Raw genomic sequence first — 27033 nt, 5'->3', positions numbered from 1 at the left:
TTCCTGTAGATGCATGCGATTCCACCACCTATTTTGCCGGACCTGTCAAGTCTAATGATGTGGTAGTTGGGAGGAACCAGAATATACATTATAGGTGACGAAGATTCAGTTAGCCAGGTTTCAGTCAAGATGATTAGGTCAAGGTCCAGTGTTAAGATGAGATCAGCGATGACGGCGGAATGTTTCGAGGCCGATCTGCAGTTGAGGAGAGTGCATTTGAGACGGGGTGTGTTGAGGGTGGTAGAGGGTTCTAGAGAGAGAGGGACTTTTCTAAGATTATTAGGGATGGAGATTCTGCTGTTTAGTGTGGGGGGTCTAAGGGGATTTGAGTGTATCGTGGGAATGGTGCGGTGTGTGGTGGATGTGTGATGATTTGAGTGTATCGTGGGAATGGTGAGGTGAGTGGTGGGTGTGTGATGATTTGAGTGTATCGTGGGGATGGTGAGGTGTGTGGTGGATGTGTGATTTTGGGGGGCTGAGTCGTAGGAGCGGAGGAGGGTGAGTGTGTCGAGGTCCGAAAGAGGGTTGCAGGGGCGGCGAGGGCTGTTGTTGCGATTGCGCACGGGGATTGAAGTCCAGTGTGGGGAGTGTTGAGTGAGAGAGTCAACCGGAAGGGTGGGGGACATGTTGGGAGGGGAGGTGGAGGTGGTTGAGGGGTTGCAGGGGCGACGAGGGCGGTTGTTGCGATTGCGAACAGGGACTGAAGTCCGGTGTGGGGAGTGTTGTGTAAGAGAGTCAACAGGAAGGGTGGGGGACATGTTGGGAGGGGAGGTGGAGGTGGGTGAGGGGTGTATGGGGTGTGTGGAGAGTAGTTCTTTGATGATGCGCATGTCATCTTTGACCTGGATGAGGGTGGCCATAATCTTGTCCAACGTGGGGTAAGTGTTGGAGGTGGGAGTGGAAATCAGAGGTGAATGACTGACCGGGGAATTAGCGTGCAGATGGGGGAGTGGGCTGGTGTTCGTGCAGGGCTCCGTTGTGTCAGTGTGCGGGATGGTGTTAGGGAGGAGAGAGTGTTTGGGCGGGAGGGGTGTTGATGAGGTAGGGAGGAGGTTGGTGGTATGAGTGAGGGCATTGGTGGTAGGCGGAGAGAGAAAGGTGGAGGATGGGTGTATGTTAGTGGTGGTGGGAGTGCAGGAAGGGTAATGGGGGCTGGGAATGGGGGGGGAAATGGTATTGGAGATGGTCCTGTTGTGGGGAGGGGGAGTTAAATTAAGAGAGGAGGTGTGTTCTGCGTAGTTAGTTAGAGGGTAGTGGGGACTGAGAATGGGGGGGATAAAGAGTGGGATTTGTCGTTGTGCGTGTCGTTCTGGTGCTGAACTAGTTTAGATGTGTTGTGGGTGGGAGCTGTGATGTCAGGGGTTAAATTAATTGGAGTTAAATTAAGAGAGGAGGTGTGTTCTGCGTAGTTAGTTAGAGGGTAGTGGGGACTGAGAATGGGGGGGGATAAAGGGTGGGATTTGTCGTTGTGCATGTCGTTCTGGTGCTGAACTAGTTTAGATGTGTTGTGGGTGGGAGCTGTGATGTCAGGGGTGAGAGGAGTGTTAATGGTATGCGTGGAGGTCGGAGGGTTGGTAGAGGGTGTGGGGGTGCGAATGGTGTATGAGGGGGAGAGATCTGTGTCTGTTTTGAGGAGTGTGTGGTAGCTACCTGGTGCTGAACTGGGATAGAAGGGTTGTGGGAGGGAGCTGAGAAGTCAGGGGTGGTAGGTGTGTCTCTGAATGAGGAGTGTGTGGTAGCTACCTGGTGCTGAGCTAGGTTAGAAGAGTTGTGGGTGGTGGGAGCTGTGAAGTCAGGGGTGGTAGGACTAGAAGTAATATGAGAGTAGGTCCGCGGATTGGAGAGGTGCTCTAGAAAGAGGGGAACAGGTTGTCTAATAGTTCCAGGTTCCTGTCTGTGGATTGAATTAGGACAATCCCGTTATTGTAGATGGTAATGGTGGCTCTGCCTGGGAAGAGTTGGGATGGTGTGATGTAGAGTGTTAGGCCATGAGCGGATTTCCTGGTGGTGGAGACGGTGAGTAAGGTGCGGAACGTTTTTCTCCATTGTGCTCTGTGTGTGGTGTGGAAAATGAAATTGGTGTTCAAGGAACCATTGACCGGGGAGAAATAGGTGTCAGCAAAGGGGGTTTCGGGGTGGGACCTCAGGAAGTTGTGTTTAAAGCGGTTAACAGCTTTTTTGGTGAGTACGGGTGGGTAGTTGATTTTATATGTGTGCTTGCCGACGGGATCCATGTTGGGATGGCGGTGTAGTTAGGTGCGGGAGAGTGAACAATAATGATATACAGGAATAAGGATGCAAATGCAAACAGTGGGTTGCCTGGATCAGGTGACACTAGTGAGCCCCTAAAATATATGAGGTAGCGATCGGTGCATTACATGAGAAAAAGTGAAATGTGTGCAGGTTACAAAATACAAAATACAAAATACAAGTAGACGTATAATACTGATGTTGTACGGGACCAAAATACAAATGCAGCCAGTGTTCGGGAAAGAAGTGAAATGGGCGCAGGTTACAAAAATGACCAGTGTAGGGGAAAAAGTGAAATGGGTGCCGGTTACAAGAATGTACAAAAATACAAGTAGAGGTATAATACTGATGATATACGGGAACAAAATAAAAGTGCAAACAGTAAGTTACGTGGATCAAAAGTGAGACTAATGTGCAACCAAGCTAGTAGCGCAGGGGTTTACAAAGTGACGCATCTGCTTAGATGAGTCACTTTGTAAATAGTGCGCAACAGGAGGCATGTTTAACGCTGCCGAAGCGTCACAAAAAGTGACGCATCGGAAGCGCAAAACTGATACAAGGCCTCATAAATGAGGCCCAATGTCTATTCAGAAATGCTTCTTATAGTTACTCACAAATAAAGCACTCACCAGATGACAAAAAGTATTTGAGATAAAAGAGAACATTTCTGTGGTATATTAATACAAATGCAGCCAGTGTTCGGGAAAGAAGTGAAATGGGCGCAGGTTACAAAAATGACCAGTGTAGGGGAAAAAGTGAAATGGGTGCCGGTTACAAGAATGTACAAAAATACAAGTAGAGGTATAATACTGATGATATACAGGAACAAAATAAAAGTGCAAACAGTAAGTTACATGGATCAAAAGTGAGACTAGTGTGCAACCAAACTAGTAGCGCAGGGGTTTACAAAGTGACGCATCTGCTTAGATGCGTCACTTTGTAAATAGTGCGCAACAGGAGGCATGTTTAACGCTGCCTAAGCGTCACAAAAAGTGACGCATCGGAAGCGCAAAACTGACGCAAGGCCTCATAAATGAGGCCCAATGTCTATTCAGAAATGCTTCTTATAGTTACTCACAAATAAAGTACTCACCAGATGACAAAAAGTATTTGAGATAAAAGAGAACATTTCTGTGTTTTATTTTATGTCCATAGAACCCTCAGCAGGTTGATGAAAGCACCTGGATGTCTAGAGGCTGCTGTCCCAGTCCTAATGAGAACATGCCTTTTGTGAATACTCCCTAGTAATATCCGACAGACTCCTTGGTCAGTCTGACGTGTTAGAACAGGGCACAGACAGCTACTGTTGTATTTAATAGAACTTTAATAGATTTTCAGTCTCAGTAGAACAACTTTATCACTCTAGCTAATGTTTAGTAGGTCAACAGTTGGTGTTTCCCTAGATACATTTTTTCTGTCCTAGCCAATGTTGGGAGGTCAGCAACTGGTGATATGTTGGAAACATTTTGTTGCCTTAACTAATACTTGGGAGAAAAACTGCTGTGTCTAAGTAGAAACACACTGTCATCCGAGCTAATGTTTTGTACATCAGTGGCTGATGATTGGGAGGTCAGAAGATAGAGCCTCAGTGGAAACACATTTTCATTCCAGATAATGTGTGGGAGGTTAGCTAATGATGTTTCAGTTGGTAGAACCACTTTGTATCGCTAGCCAAGGCTTGGGAGGTCCGTGCATAGCATCTCTGCAGAAACAGCTTGTCCTAGCTGATGTTCGGGAGGTCAGCAGATGGTAGCTACATAGAAAGACTGTGGGGCATATATAAAAGCATCTATCTCAACCACAATGTCACTTTTCATGATGTTATGCTGGCGATGGGGGCTTCACCTTATTTACAAGACAGCGTTAAGGCACTTAACGTGGCTTAACGCTGCCTTGTAAATAAGGCCTCCTTTCACGCTGTGCTTAGAGTGAAAGGGGAGGGCAATGGGTGTTGCGGTGGGCGTTCCACCGCAACACCCATTGATTTTGATGCTCCCCCATATTTACAATGGTGGCGTAAATATGGGGCAGCGCCAAAACTAAGACCAGGAAAAACCTGGTATTACCCTGGCACAATGAGAAATAATGTTTAATTTCTCCTCGTTTTTTCTGTTTCCATGTGTGCTGCGTTGTGCAGCACACAAGGAAACAGCAAAACGCCATTGATTATTTATGTGCAGGGAGGTGTCCCTTTCTGCACATAAACAATCAAAAAAATATATGACATTTAGCAACTTCTATGTGTGCTGAATTAAGCTGCACACAGTGAAGTTACAAAACGCCATTTCAGATTGTTTTATGTGCAGGAAGGGAGACCTTCTTGCGTATAAACAGTATTCCCCTACAGGGTGCCTGCGTTGGCGCTAGGAAGCTAAATTAGTGCCAGCATAGGGGGAAGAGCAGGGCTGCTCCATATTGTTGTAGATATAGTGCAAACCTGCTTTTCAGAAGTTGCGGAGCATGGCATTAAGCCAAGGAGGCTAACACCACGCTCCGCCACACTCCGCCACTTCTATATACCCCTTTGTTTTCCTACATAATGTTTGGGAGGAAGTAGCTGCCTTTGTCTCAGTACAGCTGCTTTGCCATCTTAGTTAATGCCTGGAAGGCAAGAAGTGCAACTGGGAAGTCTGAATGCAGTGAAACAAGAGGAGACATGGAATTATAGATATATTTTGATCTCAAAATGGAGAATAATTGTTAAACCTTGCCTTATAGCTGTGACCCAAATTGTGATGCATTTGGGGCTCATGTGTTTTCAAGAAAATATGTTTGATACAGTAATTGTTTTTTATATGCGCCAGTGGAGAAAATCTTTCTATGAATAATTGTATGTATTTCTTTGTATTTTACTACAGGGGTAGTCTCTTAACACGGACATTAACGGATATAGTAAAAAGAGAAGACTTTGTCTTGAATTCAGAATATCTCATAACTCTTCTGGTTGTAGTTCCAAAGTAAGATATTTTTTATTTTTTAATAAGCTAAATATAATTCAGTTAAAGAATATGACTTCTGCTATTTTAACTGCTGTTTTTTAACGCTACCGTTCAAAGGAATAGTTATGCTGCATGGCAGAAAACATATGAATCTCTCTCCGACATGGTGGTTCCACGCTCTACTAAGTGAGTAATATTTTCATTATAAATGTCATTGGTCATCTCAAACAGAAACTATTGTAGATATGCTGAGAATTTGTGACAAAAAATAAGAATATTCCATTAGTTTGAAAATGAAGAAAAACATTGTTTTAGGTCTGGCTACAGAAAGATTGAGGGCCTGATTTGGGGTTTGGTGGAGAGGGTACCCTGTCGCAAAGGTTCCGCCAAACTGAAGGTCCCTCTGCCTCATTTAGAGGTGGGTGGATCTTCAATTTTCAACGGTGGAGATTGCTCCACCTCCACTGCCAACTTAGGGGCACATTTAAAAGCAAGTGGCGGAGTGCGGGTTAGCTCCAAAATTGCTAACATCGCATTCCGTCACTTTAGAAATGCAGGAATGCGCCGTATTTACAATAATACATCTCACCCATGCGTTTCCCCCTGCGCTGGCACTAAAATCAGCGGCCTAGCGTCAACGCAGGCACCCTTGCACCACAGTGCAAGGGTGCCTGCATTGAGTGAATGATTGTTTATGTGTAGGAATGTGTCCATTCCTACGCATTAACAATCCAGAATGGAGATTTGTATCTCCTATGTGTGCTGCATTGTACAGCGCACATAGATGTAGCAAATTGTCATTTTTTAAAGATTGTTTATGTGCAGGAAGGAACACCTTCCTGCAGAGTAAGGAACGTCAAAGGCTCAAAGAGTGGGTGAACAAATGTTAAGGTTTCACTTTCTGTTTGCAAAGGTCAGGAAAAACTGCAAAATAATCCCCATGACATGGGAGAAAACTCCCATGGTGAGGGAGTCACTGCTTGAAACATTGACAAACATTGGAAGTTTGCCATATGTCTCCATCGTGTTGACGGAGCTGTCAGTCAAACTTTCAATGCATTTACAGGAACTGCCATGATGGCGGTTACTGCCAATGCAAGAGATGTCCGCCGGGCCAGCGGACGTTCCTAAAATTGGCAGGTGTTATTCCCTCAGGGCAATAAAGTACTTTTCTCCATTGCCCTGGCAAAGTAAATCCCATCTGTCAAAGTCTATGTCAGGCCCTTAGTTGGTTGGTACATGCATGTCATTCAAAAAAGACCAATAAAATGGAGTACAGATAGAGAAGGAGGTTTGGGGTAGCCCTCCTTGAGCCATATGTTTTATAGCTTTTTCTAGTTTTGTGATCTGGTGGATGGGTTCTGCATCAAGGCCATGCTAGATCATTGATGGGAACATTGTTCCATTTGTGGTCCCATTAGGATTTGGTTATAGGGCACCACGTAGTTATTTTGCTAAACTACAAATTAACATGACGTGTAGTTTGTAATCGACTTTGCTGACATGTCATTTTCATTGCTGATTCCTACCTTTTTTGTTTATGAAGTGTGTAGTGTTTAGATGCTTTAGCTTGTCATGACAACAAAGGTACATTTATTTGTTTTACTATCATGGTAACGTGTTGTTGCACATACAGCCTTTTTTATTTTCAAAGTAAAGATGTGGACACACATAGAATTTCTCTAAGGTGCAACAAAAATACTGTCTCTTTGTCAAAAGTATTTATTAATGCAATATTTTGCTGTTAGTGTATTTTAGGTAAGCCTGGGCACATTTTTAGGTCTCGGCTAGAAGCGAGCGAAGCTCGCTCTCGCCAGAGACCTTATTGTTAACGGCTCAGCTTCCCAGGAGGACAGCACTGGCCGCGCGCGCCGATTTGTTAAGGCCACGCGCACGAGAACGCGCTCGCGGCCAGGTGCTGTCCTCCTCGAAAGCTGCCTCCCTTCCCCGTGCAGGGCGGGCCGCCGCGCTGCCTGCGGCGACCCGGAAGCATTGCCGGCCAAACAGGAAGTAGGTGCTGTCTGCACCTGGGAAAACGAGGAGACAGAAAGCATGACTGTTTTGGGTGAGCCCTAACCTGCTGGTTCTTTGGAACGGCTGCTGGGCTGCCGTTGGTGCCTCGCGCACTTGCGTGCAGTGTCCGCTCGGTGGCGCCTCCGCTCAGGCCGCTGATATTTATTTGCAAACTGCGCAAGGCGGGCGAAGCTCACCCATCGCGCCTCGGAGCTCCGTGTGCGGGCTGATGCAGACCAAGGTCTCCGGAGCGTCGGGAACTGCCTGGCGGTTCAGGCGGAGGACTCGTATGCGAGTGACTCTGCCCCCAACCCTACCACCCCCCTCTGCCCAATCCTATAAGTGTACCGCGTCTCACACACCCCCTCCCAGAGCGAGCGGAGGCCGGGGCAGTAGCTGAGCCGCTCTACCCCAGCAGGGAGCACTTCAGAGATAAGGACGTTCGAAGCTTAGGGAGTTTGTCCAACTACAACTTAATCATTTGGTAACAGCGGAGTTGCCTTACTGTGTGATCCCGTTACAGTCAATGCGTCCCACTAAGACTTATCAGTAACGAACCTGTCCCCAGGTGTGACAGTTACGGGGGGGGGAGGGCGGAGTTAGGTTGCTGTCGCCCGTTTTGACAGCGGCAGTCATGCATTTCAAAAATAACAAAAATAAAGACTACACGTCGAGCAGGGGACTTACAGTAGCTTTTTAGAACGCTACCTAAACCTCGTTCTTGTTTGTATCTAGCCCTCGTGTTTATTTTCTTTTTTTTACTTGCAGCACTATTAGTATGTGCACGGTGCAGTATGGAAACGTACATATGGAATATGTCAGAGTGCATTTTTCTAATAACGCACATTGACCTGAACCCCATTCTGGCACTGTAACCTTCTTGGCAGTGAAAGTTGACGGAATGGGGGTGCGGTGTCTAGGCGGTAAAGGAAAATCCTATTATCGCTCATTGCAGTGGCCCGCTTTTTATCAACAGAAGTGTGAAAGTCTGAGTTTTCAGATCGTGACATTCAGGCTACACACAGGTCTGAGTGGGGCGTGTTTTCAAGGTACGTGTGTTTGGGTAGAGAGGTTGGAAGATATGAATGACTACAACATCCACATAAGTACACCTGCCAAGTGTAACTTTGCGAATACCTTTCAGTTATTTATAGCCCTATGAAGCGACAGCAGTGCGGCAAGAGGCGCCATATAAAATAATAATAATAATATGCATTATGATTATTGCTATTATTGTTAGTAAGACTACTAGTAGTAGTAGTGCTAGTAGGTATAGTAGGAGTAGTACTAGTAGGAGCAGTAGCAGTAGTAGTAAGCCACTGCCTCCTATGACGTGTTCATTTGCTAGTCTAGCCTCATGTTCACTAGGACAGAGGGGAATGTTGTTCAGATTACTAAAGTTAAGGTGTCTGCGCACGCTTTAGAATACTTGAGCATGTAAATATAAGATAAACGCGGCTGTTAGTGATTACACCGCTCATGTGTGTCTGTAGCTTTCTGTCTTTGGCATTGCAAAGAGGGCCATTCAAGATCCTAAACTAAGTGGGAACGCGCGCCCTTGCTAAAACACCTACGCCGAAATAATCGATCTGCGTGTAATGAATAAGGAAAACACCATACCTTGCTGCCTGATGTTGCCTGGACTGTAATCATTAATTTGAACAAAAAATGTGACTTAAAGTAGAAAAAAATACTAAATTGGACACATTCTTGTAAACACACGAAACAAGCATTTGCAAATCAATAGGTCTCACATTTGCGAGAGTTTAATCTATTGGCATTGTAAAAAACAATGCCTTTTATTTATGTTTTTAAAATCAACACATAAATAAAAGGCAATGTCATTTACAATGGCAATAGCTCAAACTCGCGCAAATGCGAGACCTATTGCATTGCAAATGCTTGTTAATTACAGTCACAACATTTGAGAAATTTGGTAATGCTACAAAATTTTACATTGTGCAGTTTTGTATAATTGTTTTTGCTTGTGTGAGCCAAGAAAATCATGCCAATAGACATTTTCTGCTTGAACCAGTCTCCAGCAGGTGTCTCGATTGACAATTTTAGGTGAGGCATTCCATCACTTAAAAAAATTACGAAGATACCAGCAAATCACATTGCAAGCCATTTGCTTAATTTCATGTAACTTTGGCAACATTTTACAAACGTTTGAAAAAATATGTGGTTTTACAGACCCCCTAAACAGATGCAAACTTTGTCTTGTGATTTCTTTTTATAACACTCCTCTTTGAGGGCACAGCTGAACTCTGGTAATGCATTTTATTGAGCAACGGGCCCAATGGTTATTATAATTGAGGAAATCACATACAACTATATTATTACGCTATTTGTTTCAACTACATGACTGAATTGTTTCTATTTCATGCTGTTATTTTGTGCAACAACAATAAATAATTTACAGCATCAAATATATTGAAAGCACTCACAAACGACTAAAGCTAGGGACAGCATTTAAAAATAAACCCACTCTAAGCAGCAAAGAAAGGTTGCTGTAATAAAAACATTCTGTGGCAATCATGTTTAGTCAAGTCAGATGGGATACATTATGACGGCTTCGTCCATTATCAAAAACTCACACTTTTGAAACAATTATTTATGCTTCTTGCTTATAGTTCACATATTTTTTTAATCCAGTACATTGTGAGCTACGCTCCCAAAGAATTCTTCTAAAAACAAGGGGGGCATATTTACTGGGAAGTAGCGGAGCACAGCGTTAGCCACCTTGTCTTAGCCACTTCCAAAACGCTGAGCTGCACCATATTTACAAGGATACGGTGCAGCCCTGTGTTTCCCTCTGTGCTGGCGCTAATTTTAGCTGCCTAGTGCCAACGCAGGCACACTTACACCATAGTGCAAGGTTGCCTACGTTGTAGGGGAAGATTGTTTATGTGCAGGAAGGTGTCCCTTCATGCACATAACAATTCTGAAATAGCATTTTGAAACTTCCATGTGTGCTGCTTAATGCAGCACATATAGAAGTTGCAAAACTTAATGTTTTTTGTTGATTGTTTATGTTCAGGAAAGGTCACCTTCCTGAACATAAACAATCAATGGCCTGTTGCGGGTTCTTTCTGTGCTGCACAATGCAGCACACATAGAAATAGCAAAAACAAGGATACATTTCTCCTCGTTTCACCAGGGTAAGACCAGGGTGCATATTTACGAGCCCCTATCACCACACCAATGGCACTTTCAGTGGCGTTGTGATGGCGATAGGAGCTTTACCTTATTTACAAGGCAGCGTTAAGCCACCTAACTACACAGTGGAGAAGCGTGGCTCAATGGTTAGAGCGGCAGACCCTGAAGCAGAGGTCTGGCCCGGGACCAGGGTTCAATTCCCGCCTCGGTGGCTCTTGGACTCAATCTCCCCGGACCTGATAATTCTCGCCTCGGTGCCTAGTCTAATCATGGGTCCCACTCCGTGACTCTGGGCAATAGCTTGATTAATCTCCACAACGGCCCCGGCAGTGCTTGGATGCCTGGCTTCACCATGGGGGTGCCCAGGAGTGGACATTTCACATGGAAAAGCCAGGAAGGGTTCCACAGCGGTATGAGTGCAGTGCCGGGACGCCCCGTCGCGTGGGCAGCGTGCACTTTACAAATACAACAGCTGTAGGAGGCTGGCTTAGTATATGGTACACACTTATTTAAGTGAAGCACCTTGCACTAATTCAGACAACCCTTATAGTGATTTTAGGGTTCTTAGACAACCATAAAAAGCTCTCTTAGTGGTAGCTGTGGAGAGCAGCCTTCAGGCTTAGTTCAGAAGGAGTGTTAAGTAGCTTGTTACCAGATCTAATCATGTAGTGTAGATTAAATTAAAAATAACCACACAGTGTATATATAAAAATATCTCTGTTTATTATACAACTTTCACTAACATATTGGTATGTCTCCTGTTTGGAGATATCAATACAAATACACACAATACTTCAATTGTAAACAGGTAAGTAATCACAATACACAGTGGTCTCCAGGGGGAGACCAAACCATTTACTAAGAAAGTGGTATGCGAACTGCGGCCCAAGTTGGGACTTGGACCAGGAGACTCAGAAGAGATGGGGACCCCTGGAATCACCCAAGGTAAGTACTCAGGAACCCCACTGAGGCTGTGTGCAGAGTATAAACACAGTAGCGTACTCAATAGAAGTCAACAGGAAAGTTGCAGTTGCAGTTTGAAGAAGAAGGAACCTCCCAGTGGACTCTGAAGAAACCCAGGGGAAGACAGAAAGTTAGAGAGTCACCCGACCCTTGGAGACCCCAGGTACCAGGATAGCTGCACCAGGATTCTTGATGAGAAGAACCTGCAAGCAGAGGAGACCGAGTCTATGCCACATTGAGATCACCAGGAGGCACGGAAGAGCAATGACCACCGATGATGACAGATGCAAGAGTGATGACCATGACCTTGTCGTTGCAGCTGCAAGGACCAGGCGATGCTGAGGAAGACCAGGAGCCATTCACGAGCTGTCTCATGTCAGAAGTCAAGAACCAGGGGGTAGGTGTCTGGCAGGAGCACCAACAATCCTTGGCAGCAGCAGCAGACATGGAAGACGATGAAGGAGCAACGGCCAAAGATCTCTGGAATGCAGAGCCAACAAACCTGGGCAACAGCAAGTTGACACAGTGCACAGGGTTTCAGTCCCAGCGGTTCTGACGAGAGATACTGGCCTCAAAATTGCAGAGAGGACATGTCAGACCTCGAGGGAGTTGCAGAATCACCACCTCTGTTGCTGAGCTTTTCGAAGTCCGTGGGACATTAAGAGCAGCAGACCGGTCAGCTTTGTTGTGGTGTCTGCAGATGCAGGGGAGTGACTCTTTCATTCCAAGGGAGATTACTTTGGGTGTCCCTGATGCCCACAGGTCTTGTAAAGATCGTGGAAGAAGCACAGACACAGTCGACAAAGAAGACTTTCAGAACAGTGAGACCAGGAGCAGCAGGAGACTTCGTTGATGAAGTCTCGGTTCTAGGCGAAGTTCAAGTGTCCAGCCAATTGAAGAGTGACATGGTTTCAGGCTTGAATCTTGTCCCACGATGAATCTGAGGACCCACCCACAGGTAAGTCCTTTTATACCCTAAGAAAGGGGTTAGGATGACTCAGGGGTCCCTCCCAGAGGAGGGGCTGGACAGAGGGGTTGATAACCCCATTTCCTTTGTCCAGGTTTGTGCCAGAGCAGGAGCCAACGGTTCCCAGAAATGCTTCTAATGAGAGTATGCAAGAAGGGCACCACATGTGCCCTTCAAAGCAGTTTGGTATCGCTGGCAAGCTCCCCCACCCCAGCCCAATATACTAAGTCCAATATGAGAGGTAGTCACATCTCCCTGTGACAGGAAACCTAGTGTTCTACCTCCCCCTGCTAAGCCTCAGTTCAGCAGCAGGAGGATAGAATTGTGTCTGTGGTCGTCAGCAGCAGACCCTGAAAGGCTGTTACCGGGAGTACTGGCGGCTCCCCCAAGCATGGAATCATTCCTCCAACACTGGTAATGGTGTTGGGGTATGATTCCAACATGTTTAATACTAAACATGCCCAGGTTCAGCACAGCCAATATATAGTTAGCCATCGTGTAATGACATATGGGCACTATATGTATCAAAATGGCTGACTGCACTTACAAAGCCTGGAGAATCAACTCCGGGGTTTGTAGGGGGTGTCTTGCTCATGCAGGGGCACTCTTACACTTATAACCCAGCACCCTGCCTTCAGGATTGAAAGGCCTTTCTTAGTGTGTGACTTATAAGTTTTAAGTGGAGTGACCTCAGATACACTGCGCACACAGGCTTTAATGGCAGGCCTCTAGTCACAGTTTGAGTGGTCTCCCATGGGTGGCAATATACATGCTGCAGCCCATGGGAGATCCCTTGTGTACCTATGCCCTGGGTACCTTAGTACTATATACAAGGAACTTGCAAGGGTACAGCAGTAGCCAATTGTGGAGATACCAAAGTATTTATATGTCAAATTTAGGGAGTAAGCACAGTGGCTTAGGTCAATAAAAGCAGATCCTACTTTCCTACACCAGGTATGGGGTTCAGCACCAATCCCAGAGATCACTAATATATTCATGTGCTCACATAGTCAGGGTAGGCCTAGATAGATGTATTAATGGCCATGGTCGGGTTGTTTATAGTGTACAGCCTGTTAGTAATGATGATTACTTTTCTTAGTTGTATCTGTTTACTAATCGCATCAAACCAGCTTCAAAACAGACTACAATAAGTTCAATAAATATATTGTAAAGTTCCTTCTTGTCTTTACTTTGTTTACTGTGGACATGCACGAGTGAGTACGAAAGTTGATGATCGTTTCCACGGTTCCCTTGGGGACTAGAGGCTTCTGTTCTAGGTGTGCCAAAATCACCTGCTAATCTGGAACGGTTGAGAATGTAGGTGAGGCACTGTGGGCTAGTCGTGTTAGAGCCTACAAGTACTAACGCGGTTGAGAGATGTAGGTCCTCATTTACAAAGAGTCTGTGCCACCAGAGCGTCTCTTTTTGCGATGTTCCGGAGACAGGGGTCTGCTCCATATTTACCAGACAGCGCTAAGCCACTTTGGGTGGCTTAATGTGGTCTTGTAAGTAGTGTTCCGTTTAACTAGTTTTCTGTGTTAAAGGTGCTTGGCAATAGGTGTTGCTGGGGCATTCCCAGCAACACCCATCAACACCCATTTACCAGCTAACCTTTCACAACCTGCAGTACTCACACCTCTGAAATCAGGTCCCCCCCACCTTCAAATGGCAATTATAAAAGTTTCTACAATAAAGGCAATTCCTTAAGCTCACCTCCAAGGCCTGTAAAAAGTATCTCCTTCATCATGCTTCATCATTCTTGGTTTAACACTGGATCCCAAGAACAGTTTGTGGGACACACCCAAACATAGGTTTAATTTACTGGCTCTAAACCTCCCCATCTCACTTCAAAAAAAGGGTTCCTCCATCTCCAGCTATGTAAAAATGAATTACTGACCTTCCTGTGTCACCACGAGTTTTGCTGAATGTCACAGTGATGCCTCCAAGCACTTTGCAAGTAACTCCTTCCTTATGCATTGCAGTTTTGTCAACTTTTTTTGAGTATTCTTGCAGTAGTCTGATTACATTAGATCCCAATCACAATTTATGAATACCACACATTGATTACTGGCCATCTTCATGGCGCTCCCTTGCTCCTGGTAGCTGTCCAACTCAACTTTAACTGTATCTCTGGGATCCTTGGGGCATATTACCAACGATTAGCGATATTTATCGCTAACTAGGCTTGGCAACAAATTTTTTATCGCTAAGCATCGCCGGAAATTATCGCTGAGATAACTTGCCATTAGCAAGGTTTATCTGCAAAGCGATAATTTTTCCGGCGATAGCGTGAATATCGCTGAGAATACAGTGATATTCACGCATTAGCGACAAAATGTCCTTAGCCATGTTATCCACCTCCCATTGGACAACATGGCTAAGAACTGGTCTGAGCAGGCGTTAGTTTTTGGACATATTCGCGCTTAGTGCGAATATTTCCAATGCTACGCCTGCCTTGTTAATAGGCGATAGTGACGTTATCGACTGCTTTCAGTCGCTAACGGGTTGGTTACGCCCACTTTGCATGTCATTAGTGATAAACATTGCTGACATGCAAAGCGGGCCCCAAACCGCTCGCTATCGCCTATAAGCTGTCGCTAACATTAGTTAGCGACAGCTTGCTAATGGGGCGATAGAATTATCGCCGCTTAGCGGCCGAAAACGGCCGCTAAATCGGCGATAATTGTCTATTGCCCCCCCTTGGTAATATGCCCCCTTGTTCCTTTCACAGTTCTGATCTGGAGGATACAGGCCTTCCACACTGCGCCTGAGGCAAACATGTTTTCAGTGCTAGGCAGGTCATCCTCTGACTTGGTCATTGATCCAAGGCACTGATGGTTGCCTTGATGGAGGTTACCATTTTTGTTAATAGTGGTCTTCTGTAGGTCCTAAAGAGTCACAAAATCGGATATATTGCTGCTGAAAGAATCTGTAGAAGATCTCGACATTTCACCTGGCCCTTTCCTGAGTAAAAAGAAGACCTCTGAGGTGAAAAGTTCCTTCTCTTTATAACACTGCTGTTCCTGCTACAGCTTCAGCTTCAGCTTCAGCTTTTAAAACAGCTACTGTTACCAATGGGGGTACTGAAAATGAAACACTGCTTAACTGTCCATAAAATGACTCAAGAATATGCCTGCCATTTTCTGACACATATCGTAAAAAAAGGATCAGAACAGAAGTTGTGCATGCGATAGCTTTGAATGCACCCTTATGATTCAAGTGTTATGGGGAGTAGACAAGCACAAGATAGAGCGAGTTGCACTCCAGAGATGCTCCTGCGGGCAACCCCAGAATTGAACAATATACTGATCACAGCAGACTGATCGGCCTACCGTCTTGAGTTGGCAGAGGTCGGTGTTTGGAGTAGCAGCAGAGGGAGGTGCTGGATGATCGAGGCGCAGCTGGAGCAGACCAGAAAGGGAGAGTGGACAGGGACCCCGACCTAGTACAAGATAACAACATGACGTGCGTTGCTACATCGGTTAAACGAGGGTGTATTTTGAGCCACCTCAGCAGAAGTGAGTGGGACCCACAGGACTGGCTTGGGTCTCATACGGCAACCTGAGAGGACCGAAAGAGGGAGTGATACAGGGCTGTATGCTCCCGACAGGCCTCCCTGCTGCTGGCAAGGGGGGCCGATGATGGAGTAGACTGAGAGGTGGTTGCCATCGGAGCATTTTTTCCATCTCCTTATGGAACTTGATGGATGGGATTAGTGTGGAAGCTGCAGGTGGGTACTGGTTGGCCCTTGGCGAAGGCACTGCTGACTTTGCGAGGCAATAAAATTAGGTCTCAGGTGATTGAGGACAATGGTAGATGCCAAAGTGAAGAAAAGCGAAGGTCTACATTGAATGTAGAGGATTAGGAACACCAAGTGGGGGGTCATTGGTGTGGTCCGCCAATCTGTATTCGTGTCTCCACCAGTAATTAATAAGTCATCCATTGAGCTGCCGTGGACTGGCACTGAGGAGTCCCCTAATCCCAAGAGCTCAAACAGTGGATACCATGGAACTATTGCAAGGGGGTCGGGTGAGTGGTAGTATTTTATTGGATGCCCCAATTATGACTGTGGACCTGTGTGCATAGACTGTGCTGGAGCTTTCTGAGCCTTACAAACATGTTCTATCAGTCAAGTTGTCTGAGATTTTACTCACAGACCTTCTGGACCTTTGTGGCTGACATGAAGCATTGAAAGGGAGAAAACATCATTAATGCAACTTAACATTTGAAGCCTATGTGACTCCACAATGAGTTTGAGAAATCAATGAATATGATTAAAAGGTTTAATTTGGATTATTAATCAGTACAGTCAATATGCAATCCATATGCAGATTCAATAAGTACATTAGGATAAAAGGCAAAGTAAAAGATCTCAGTTGGTTGAGATGCAGTAAAATTAGATAAAAAATTGTGACAGCCACAAGCATATAATAGCAAATGAAAGTGACCAGGTGCTCCATAAAGAAACTGCCCTTCTCTTCTCTAACATAGGTCAAGTGTAGAATCATCTATCAAGGGTTTCTAATTAGGGAGCAGTAGAAAGGTAGGTGTCAGCATGATCAGACTTCAGTAGAAGTCCAAATGAAAAGGAAATATTGGGCATATTATCAAGGACAGCATTAAAATTATTGCCGGTTTAGCGGCAGAAAACCGCGGCTAAAGCGGGACGATAATGGGCTTACTAATATGCCCTGGAGAATTCCAATAGAAGCCCATGTTCACACCAGAACATGGACTTGTATTGGAATTCTCAAGGGCATATTATCAAGCCCATTATCGCCGCTTTAGCTGCAGTTTTCTGCCGCTAAACCGGTGATACTTTTTAACGCCGTTCTTGATAATATGCCCCTAAGTGTTTAGCATAAAGGTTCACACTTGCAAGAATAGGGCACGCATAGAGGGGTGTACCACTCCAAGTCTAGCAAAGCTCTTTCTGACTCAAACTATGGAAACACCAATATAAAATAATAGAAGATTCAAACTCTGTTCATCCCAACAATAACCGATCAGAGCTCTATTCATGTGTTTCTGCAACACAGCTCTGAATTCCCAACGCATCAGACTGAGGCTGCCATTCTCAGCCTTGAATATCTTGCAGTCTGGTACAGGAGGAACAGAAAGCTTCTTTGACTATTGTTCCTCCACGTTCACTGCCAAGTCTCTCCCAGATCTCTTTATCAGCCGTACAATAAAGCTTTCACTAGCTATTGTTAATCACGATAATAAACCTGCAAGGAAAAAAGAGAAAACATTCTGGCAAGCAAATTTCAACTGAGGCCTGTAGTCAGACTAACTTAAATGAGCATTCTATGTTCATCTCGAGTAAATGATTATACATGCACATGTGTAACTTTAAATGAACTGCAAAATGTGAGCAAAGAATGCATGTTTACATAGGCAATATAATTTGAAGTGTAAGTGTAAAACGAAATGAATAATACATGTGTAAACTAAACATTAGTGTACACGTATATAAATCTTTTGTTTCTACAGTGAATACATTTCAGTCATGCATTTAAATGCTTCACACATGTTAATAAATTAATGCAAACAGGGAGTACAATGTCATGTGCACGTATATAAATGGGTATGTGACGTTTGAGGGTGGACCCTAAATTATGCTGCCCCAACTGAGAAGGCCTGAGGGCTACGTGCTAATTGAACACTATACAAAAATAATTCCTGCCTGATGAATAAATCCAATTCTAATGTAAGGATTATACATCAACAAGCTCAAAAAGTTGCATCATGCCCCAACCCACCACAGTAGGAACCAATCATATGTAGAGATGTTTTGTAACACAGGAATGAGTTTCTTTTATACAAAATGTAGGGGCATATTATCAAGCGCAGTATTGACGCTTTAGCGGCACTTTTTCTTGCTATAGCGGCGATATTTGTATCGCCCTATCACCAAGGCGGCACTAACATGAATTAGCGCATGTTAATAGCCGAAATACTAACGCTAAGCATCTCAGCGATATACATCAGTAATGAGATGCAAAGTAGGCGGTGCCATCGAGAAACACCATGAATACAGTCGCTAACATGACTACCTCCTAATATCAATGCGGCTGCAAACCCGCGTAGCGATAATAAAAGTCGCGCTAACCGCAATTATCGCTTGTTCCTAATGCCTGATTGAAACCTGACTTAGCCATCTTTTCAATGGGAGGTGGATTGTCAGGCTGGGACCACCTTGGCTTATTACCAAAGATTTCACTATCGCTGACTTTTTATTTGTGGATTTCCAGTGCTAATCACGTATTTCGGCGCAATCGCTGGATTTTTTATCGCCTTGGAGTTAGACGTTGATGATAACGCGCTAACTCAGCGATGTAATCCAGCGATAGCCGGCGATATATAAATTCGCGCTAAATGCTATCTGCGATATATATCGCGTGTTCTTGGTAATATGCCCCGTATTCTTTTCAATTTTTTATTTTTCATATACATATGATGTCATAGCTTAGAAAACAATAATACATTACAAAACAGAAAAATGAAAAATACATTAACAGAAATAAAATTGAGACTATAACATGCACATCTAAAACGCCATAATTCGCAGAAAGCCAAAGAGCCTCCCTCACATAAAAAATCTCTCACATACAACTCAAAAATACTCCAATCAAACATTCACAGGCAACCCAGACTTCAATCATTCAAAGAAAAACATTTTTAAATAAAATCAACCGCACCATCATTATCAGTAGACCAGAGGGAAAAAGGATGGACAAATCACCTTTAGTGTAGATGTCTCCAACTACTTTGTGATTTATAACTATGGGGTGGCCCACATTTTCTATGTCCAGTAGGGCTCAATTGTAATAATGCCCTGGTCTAACTGTTCTTGAAATAAGCGCTGTCGCGCATTTTTGTATATCAACCTTCTTCAGGGTGACAAGTGTGGTAAAACAAGGTCCAATAGTGGGAGAGGCAACCCCGGCAAAGGTCACCAAACTCTGTTGGCGATGGGTCCCTACATATATATCTGCCAGAGGAGTTGGCAAAAAGTACAAAATAGCAGCATTCCCCAAATCGGAACTCATATATATATATATCAGTGAGCAAGGACACATCGTCCGAAACGCTTCTGAAGGCTTGCACCACTTTTTGCACCATGGAAAAATAAAAGCATTTAAATCAGAAGTCTGACTCCGGCAATACTTTGAAGTTTGCGTACCTGTCTGTGCTGGAAAGCGTGTCAAGGACAAGTTGGATTGTCATATATATATATGTGTAGATATTTGTTTTTAACTTTATTTAGTACGTTCAATTAACATCAGCGTTGCATCGAGGATACACAGACATTAGCGCTGACAGTATGTATAACAATTCTATACGCATTCCATACATGTTCAATCAGGCACATCAAGGAGATCTGGATCATATGCTTTTCCAAGAAACCCGTGTCAAGCGTCCATCCCCTTCCCCCTCCCGCAACACCACAATTTCTATCCTCTCCAGTTCTGCGCCAACAGTTAATATCTATATGCATCCTACCTACATTGTGTAGTCATCACTGGAGGAAATTTAGCCGCCCCAGTCTATCCTATACCTGTTTGAACTATACCCTGTTCTTGTTGGGTATGTGAATCTTGCTGTTGTGCCGCTAGAAAGGTCTGAAAGAGGCCCCAAATATCCTTGGACCTGGAAGTGGCATACAATTCACTTTTCATGGAGCATGATGCTAGGCTGTGGAGCCAATTCTTCTCTGTAGGTGCACTTTTACCGCCCCAAGAAATAGCGACTTCTCTTTTGGCCAACAGCAAACATATAGCCACAAATCTACGAATTTTCAAGGGAAACTGCACAACATAGCCCAGCAAGGCAAACTCCGGCAGGGGTTCCATCGGTAATCCTATCATACTACTAATTGTTTTGTGTATGCCTACCCAGTAATTGTGTATTTTCGGGCATGTCCAGGCGAGATGTGAGAAATCTGCATACGGGGAGTTGCATCGCCGACAGCAATGCGATCTGGCGGGGTCTATTCTATGCATTTTGGCCGGGGTAATATACATCCTGCGTAAGAATTTGAAATGTATCAATTTATGTCGGATATTTAGGGAAACAGATCTCGTAACTGCACAGCAGGCCGACCACTGCTCATCCGATATTGGGTTCCCCAAATCTATCTCCCAAGCTTTGCGTATCTTGTCATCTTTAACTGGAAGGATGTCGGCACGTGCTCTGTGGAGCTGGGACATGAGATGGACTCCCTTACTGCTGTTAATCACTATAGTAAGTGGAGGAAAGGACGCAGGTTCCAGTGGATACTCCGGGAACTTAGCTCTCAAGGCAGATCGTAGTCTCATTAGGATAAATCTGTCCATGAAGGTGGTGTCAGGAAATAGGGTCTCGTCCTCAGGGTCAAAAATGTGTCCACCAGGGTAAAAGTTCCCCATCTTAAGGATGTTAAATTTAGTGCAGGTCTTTATAACAAGTTTTTCGTCTGTAACGGGTAACCATCTGGGATAGGGAGTGGTAGGGCGGAGGAGTATAATGAGGAGGCGTTCAATAAGCAGCCTAGTTTGTCCCAGGCCCAGCTAGTCGTTGAGACCGGTTGAATATCCACTGCGTCTCTGGGGATACCCAAGGTAAGGACTGTAGCTAAAGTGTCAGGAAGCACAAAGTCTGATTCGGGACGCAGGAATGGTATTCTGGCATCTGGATGGTACCAAGTTTGTGCAAAGCTGCATTGTGCTGCCAGGTAATAGATTTGCAAGTCTGGGACCCCAAACCCTCCTCTGTTGCAGGGAAGCGTCATGATTTGCCAGCGTACTCTGGGTTTTCTAGTACCCCAGACCAGTTTGATTAAGTGTGAACGAAGAGTATCGAAGAACCGATTTGTGAGTGGGATCGGTATGTTCTGAAAAAGATAAAAAAAATTCGGCAGCACATTCATTTTTATGAGGGCTACCCGTGGAGAGTGGGAGTTTTAGCCAATCATCTATTTGTGCTTCTAGTTTGGAAATTGCCACTCTATAGTTACGGCGAATGATCTGGTCTGCCTCAAGATGGATATGAATACCCAGATATTTTAATGAGTCTGATCCCCATTCCAGTGAAAATTCAGTCACCCATTTTGAGGTGCTAGCTGTGAGAAAGAAAATAACCAACTTGTGCCAGTTAATGCCTAGTCCGGAAAAAGTACAGAATCTAAGTATTTCCTAAATAAGGGGATCCAAATTTAGTCCGGGTTCTCGAACATACAATATTGTGCCATCTGCATAGAGCGAGACTAACAGTGGCCCAGTGGAAAATTGTAGTCCTCTGTGTAGGTGCTTTTCCTGGAAGTGTCTAATCAGGGGGTCCATTGATAAAATAAAGAGCAGGGGGGACAAGGGGCAGCCCTGCCTCGTGTCGCATGATAAGGTGAAAGGGGCTGATAGAGTGCCATTTAATCGAAGCCTAGCAGTGGGTTGGGTGTATAGGAGGGCCGTCGTGGCAATAAAACCGGCAGGCATCCCCATGCGTTGCATTATAGACAGGAAAAAGGGCCACTCTAGCGAATCTAAGGCATTCTCCGTGTCCAGTAATATCGCTGCGGCAGGGACTTCCGGGTCTATCCTATGTAGGGTGTTAAACAACTTGCGGAGATTGAAGGCTGTGGAGCGGTGTGGTACAAAACTGGATTGTGCTGGGGAAATTATACATACCATCAGTAAGGAGAGACAACATGAAAGAGCCTTAGCAAGTATCTTATAGTCGAGATTTAAAAGGGACAATGGTCTATAGGAGCTGCATAATCGGGGGTCTTTTCCAGGCTTCGGCATATACCCCCAGCAACTGGGGGATCAGTATGTCCTTGTATGCCTTGTAGAATTCGCCCGTGAACCCGTCTACACCAGGGGCAGTGGAGGAGTTCAGGGCAGTGATGGCTTCATCTATACTGTCTTCAGTTATGGGAATCGCTAAAAAGTCCTGCATAAAGCGTTCCAGATACACCAACGCAATTTCCGATAAATAAGTCTCCTGGCCTGACCGGTCATGCCCTAGTCTCGTGGTGTACTAAGTCTTAAAATATGTCAGGAATTCACCCTGGATGTCAAGTGGATCAGTGAGTTGCTGCCCCGTCTCTGTTTGGAGCTCAGTGATATACGTTTTCATATATGGGGGCCTGATCATCTGGGCTAACACCCTCCGAGGGCGGTCCTATTCTCCGTATACCTTAGCATTATGGTATTTTCCCATAAAGAGGATTTCCCTCTCGGCTGTGTCCCTGTAGTCCAAGAGCAAAGCCGCTCGATGGTTATCAGTGTGCTGACCCTATGCCTGCGCCTGTCGGGCATCTTGCGCGCCAAGTTCTGCCTCCAAGCGGGTAAGGGGCCCACGCAAATCCCTCAGCCCCCCTGTGCTCTTTGATATGCACACACCTCACATATAAGCCTTAAAGCCCTCCCACAGTACTGCTTCGGAATCCACCGACCCTGTGTTTAAAAGGAAATATTCCTCTATTGCCTCCTGGATTTCCTGTCTAAACAATTGGAACTCATATATTTAGAATAAGAAAATCTTGGAGAGATATAATAATATAAAGCAATCTCAGTATAGTGTGTAAAGGAAGGCATCCATATCTCTCAGCCTCTACAACACGACAATGAATGAATCCACAAAATATCTCTTTCACTTCAAAGGCACTTCAAAGGTACAGGACCTCAGTCGATTCCCTGGCCTGTTCTCTCAGCTACATACAGATTGAGCCAAGGCACACTGCTTGCCACTTGCAGAGCCTTGTGTTATTTATTCCGTTCCTGGGAAGAGTGTGTGCATGTTGGTTTTACTACAGAAAATGTGGGTACAGTAAATATTGTTAAGTGGATCCAACTATTGTACAAGAACCCGGTGGCCAGGGTCTGTAAGGGATACATTTTCATAACCATGGCTGCTGCTGTTTGCAGTGGCAATGGAGTGCACTACGGGAAAGGCCCAGGAGTGGAGTATTGGATTGTCAGGTGGTTCATATATGGTTTCCTTGTGTGCAGATGATACTTTCCTGTATCCGAGGGAGACTTAGCGGAGTCTACAGGGAGGCATGGAAATGCTGGGTGAGTGAGTTATAATCTGGGCTGAAGGTAGATTGGGGAAAATCCTGTTTGTTCTTGGTTTCCCCGATCTGTGATCTGACTGACCCAATGCACATTGACACTCCCTTAAATGGGAGCTGGATACTTTCAGGTATCTGAGTGTACAGATCAACCATAGCAATGAATGTCTTGTGACTGGAAACCTCAGAAAAATCGTATCTGGGATTAGATACTCCATCTCCTTTTGGACTAGGATCCTCCTTTCACCCATGGGACGGGTGGCTATTGCTAAAATGTGAACTTTGCCAAAATTACCATGCTACTTTGTGGTCATCCCTGTTGTCTTAAAAAAAATTTTTTCATAGAAATTAACAGCCTCCTACTGGATGGAGTCGTATATTTATCTATATATCATGCAACACAGCAAGACACCTCGCTGTGCTGCGCTACGTGAAAGGGAGAGGGCAGGAATGTGCCCTATTTAACATTGTACTTCGCATCCCTGCTCTCTGATTGCCCTGGCACACAATTGCTGCCTAGCACCAATGCACGCACCATTGCACCATGGCTCAAGGGTGCCTGTGTTGTAGGCAAGAATGTTTTTGTGCAGAAAGGTAATCCTCAGAGTGGAAATAAAGATATTTCTCCTTGTTGCTCCTCTGGTGGGGAGGCGTATAGTCTGACACATTCTCACGTCTACCAGTGTTGGTAAATGTGGGAATGTGTCAATTTGTATGGTTGAATGTGTGAGAACACCCACGCTCCACCAATGGCACACCTCCCTGCTGCAGAGTAACGCAAGGTAGTGATTTGCACTACCTTGTGTTACTCTAGATTTATTAAGCCACCAAGGTGGTCTTGCGTTGCTTGGTAAATCTCATATAGGTTTTGTCATCATAAGCTTTATTTCTACATCAAGTGTCATAAAAGCAATAAGAAACATTTTATAAGAAAAATTCAAGCTAAACTTATCATACGGCAACACGCAAAAAATTATATATACAAGCAGTCTGACCAGGTTTACTGGTGCACCCTCGATGTAAGATGCAGTTACCGAGATCAGCTGTTTAAGAGTTAATACACATCATATCAGTAAAAACATACGATTAATACAATAAAAATAGGGAGGGGGACAACATAACAATTCGTGTTGGATAGGATCAGATAACAAGTTGCTACCCCCGCAGATCTACTAATAATAGTGGGTCAGATGCATCAAGCGTTTTTTACCTTCACAAACGGCCGATTCACAGAAAAAAATGCTCTTCCAATGCAGCAAACTCTATTTTGCGATTTGGTAACCTGTTACCGAATCTCAAAATGGGTTTGCGATTCGCTATTAGGCAGGGGCATGTTTAGGGCGTCCCTTCCTAATACCAAATCGCATCAGTATGCATGAATGTTTTGTGACCGAAATGCGGTCGCAAAACATTCGCATTTTACTACCTACTTCAAGTAGGTGGTAACCAATTTCCAAATGGGAAGGGGTGCCCAAGGGACCCCTTCCCCTTTGTGAATGTCTGTAAATTCATTTTCTAAGAGCAGTCAGTGGGCCCACGGACCACTGCCTGCTCTTAGAAACTGAAAGGAAAAGTTTTCATTTTCTCTTTTGTAAAGCATCCCATTGTCCTTCAAGGAAAACGTGCTGCTTTACAAAATTTTTATTTTTTTAATTTAAAAGCAATCACGGACATGGTGGTGTGCTGTCCTCAGCAGGCCACCTTCCCCATGATTTTGCGATTCCTAGGGGATCGCAAATTGCGACCTACCTCATTATTATTCATGAGGTAGGTAATTTGCGATCCCCTAGGAATCCCAGAAATTGTTAAACACACTTTCATGCAGTCCATTTTGCGATTTTCTAATTGCAATTCCCAGTGATTCACAATTAGGAAATCGCAAAATGGTTCGTTGATACTTCTGGCCCAGTGTCCCTACCTTCCTTGGGATGGGAGCACATAGAATTAATAGAGGGAAAAAAATACATGTGCATAACAAATGGTTTTGTAATTAAAAAGATCAGCCTAGGAGCCCTACAGTGATTGCGTCTCAGCGTATTTGAGCAGCATGCCGTACTATTCCTATCAGGAGTCTCTGTCTAGTGAGCCATGCGTGACTTAGAAACTTTGCCACACAGCACACAAAAAGCAGCCTGGAATTGGATCTAAGGATGCGCAGGGCAACCCGATAGTTCTGTGTGCCCAGTTGCCGGGCACAGTGGCTTTAGCCACTTGGCCATCGGGATGGTATAAGCTGGGCAAGCAAACAAAACACGGGTAACACTTTCTAACGGGGCCCTGCAACAGGGGCAGGCCTTTGATGTTTGATTGCATAAGTGCCATTTTGCTGTAGTCTCACAGACTGGGAGTGCACCGAATCTAAAGTGGATATAAAGCGCCCTGTCCCGCGGGGCCTGAATAATATCTAAAAGGGCTCTACGTATCTATTCTGCTTATGGAGATAAACTTCTGCTGTTAATCTACCTAGATTCGATTTGCAGGTTTCTTGGTGATCCACCCATTCCCAGTAAAGGCGTTTTAACTCTTCTTTCGTGGGTGGTTCCTGCCTGTCCCAGTATGCTTGGAACCCCAAAACTGACAGCATTTTCCTAACATTGGAGATCCAGCCTTTTTACATCCAGTGTCTATTCATATCACCTCAGAAAGGGCTTCAGCATAAGGGAGGAGCTCTGGGGCTCGCCTGATGCGATCCCAAAAGAGGAGTGGGCGGATCTTCGCTATTTCGCCAATCAATCGCCTACCCATGTCAAGCATTAGGGGAGTGAGGGAGACATATTGGGGCAGTGTTACCAGGTCCCTGAGGAACTTGTGCTCAGAACTGCAGAGATCATAAGCCTTGTCAAATCCCCACAACTCTGCAATGTACAATGCTGTGCTAACCGCTTTGTCATCATAGACCTGGAGGGCTGGGGCTACCAGTCTGCTGTGTGAGAGGCAATGTTCCCTCCCAAGTGCTCCAGCTACTCGCTTGTGCCCCATCAATATCTTCACTAGGTGGGGCTTCCATGACAGTTTGTCAGAGAGTCTGACACCAAGGTAGTCAAAGGCACCCACCCTTTCCAAAGTTATCCCACCTAGTGAACGGTTGCTTCTGTAGGACTTAGGGGGAGGTTGAAGGCCATGAATCTGTTTTTTAAGGTGTTAATACCCAACCCCGGTCATCGCAAATGAGGTGGAACCTGTTGAGTAGACACTGCAACCCAGCTGGGGTCTTGTACATCAGCAAGGTGTCATCAGTGAACAATAGGGTTGGTACCTTGTCATCCCCCCAGGATTGGTGTGTCTGCTTAATCTTCTTGCCGAAAGCTGACCACCCCGTTCATGTAGAGAGAGAATAGGGTGGGAGCCAAGACACAACCCTGTCACACTCCCCTGTTGACTGGGATGCATCTGTCAATTGTCCCTGTGCCCCCCATCAAACCTGGGCATAATTTCCCTCATGCAGGCGGACCAGCAGGGTGAGGATGAATGGGGGGATACCCATATAGTGACAGCCACAGTTTGCTCCTGGGGACCAGGTCAAAGGCAGTTTATAGGTCAATAAATGCAGGTAAAGACTGCACCACCACTTTCCAGTAGATAAGTAACAAACAAAACACCTGGTCAATTGTTCCTATCCTTGGGCTAAAGCCAGCCTGATACTGTGAAAGGATAGCAGCATCCTCTGCCCATAGCTGAATCATTTGCAG

At 45.0% G+C, this 27033-nt stretch overlaps 1 protein-coding gene across 1 annotated transcript in view; it reads left to right on the top strand.

The window, feature by feature from the left end:
- The window catches only part of ATP6V1C2 (ATPase H+ transporting V1 subunit C2), a 369892-nt gene that overhangs the window by 262347 nt on the left and 80512 nt on the right, over window positions 1–27033 (top strand). The window contains exons 7-8 of the mRNA XM_078647802.1: window positions 5109–5207; window positions 5307–5375. Of these exons, the coding sequence (XP_078503928.1) occupies window positions 5109–5207; window positions 5307–5375 (168 nt within the window). The remainder of the gene's footprint in view (window positions 1–5108; window positions 5208–5306; window positions 5376–27033) is intronic.

Source organism: Lissotriton helveticus, chromosome 6, assembly GCF_964261635.1.
Source record: "Lissotriton helveticus chromosome 6, aLisHel1.1, whole genome shotgun sequence".
Lineage (NCBI taxonomy): Eukaryota > Metazoa > Chordata > Amphibia > Caudata > Salamandridae > Lissotriton > Lissotriton helveticus.
The sequence above is the reverse complement of the archived record's forward strand: the minus strand, read 5'-3'. Positions and strand labels throughout refer to the sequence as shown.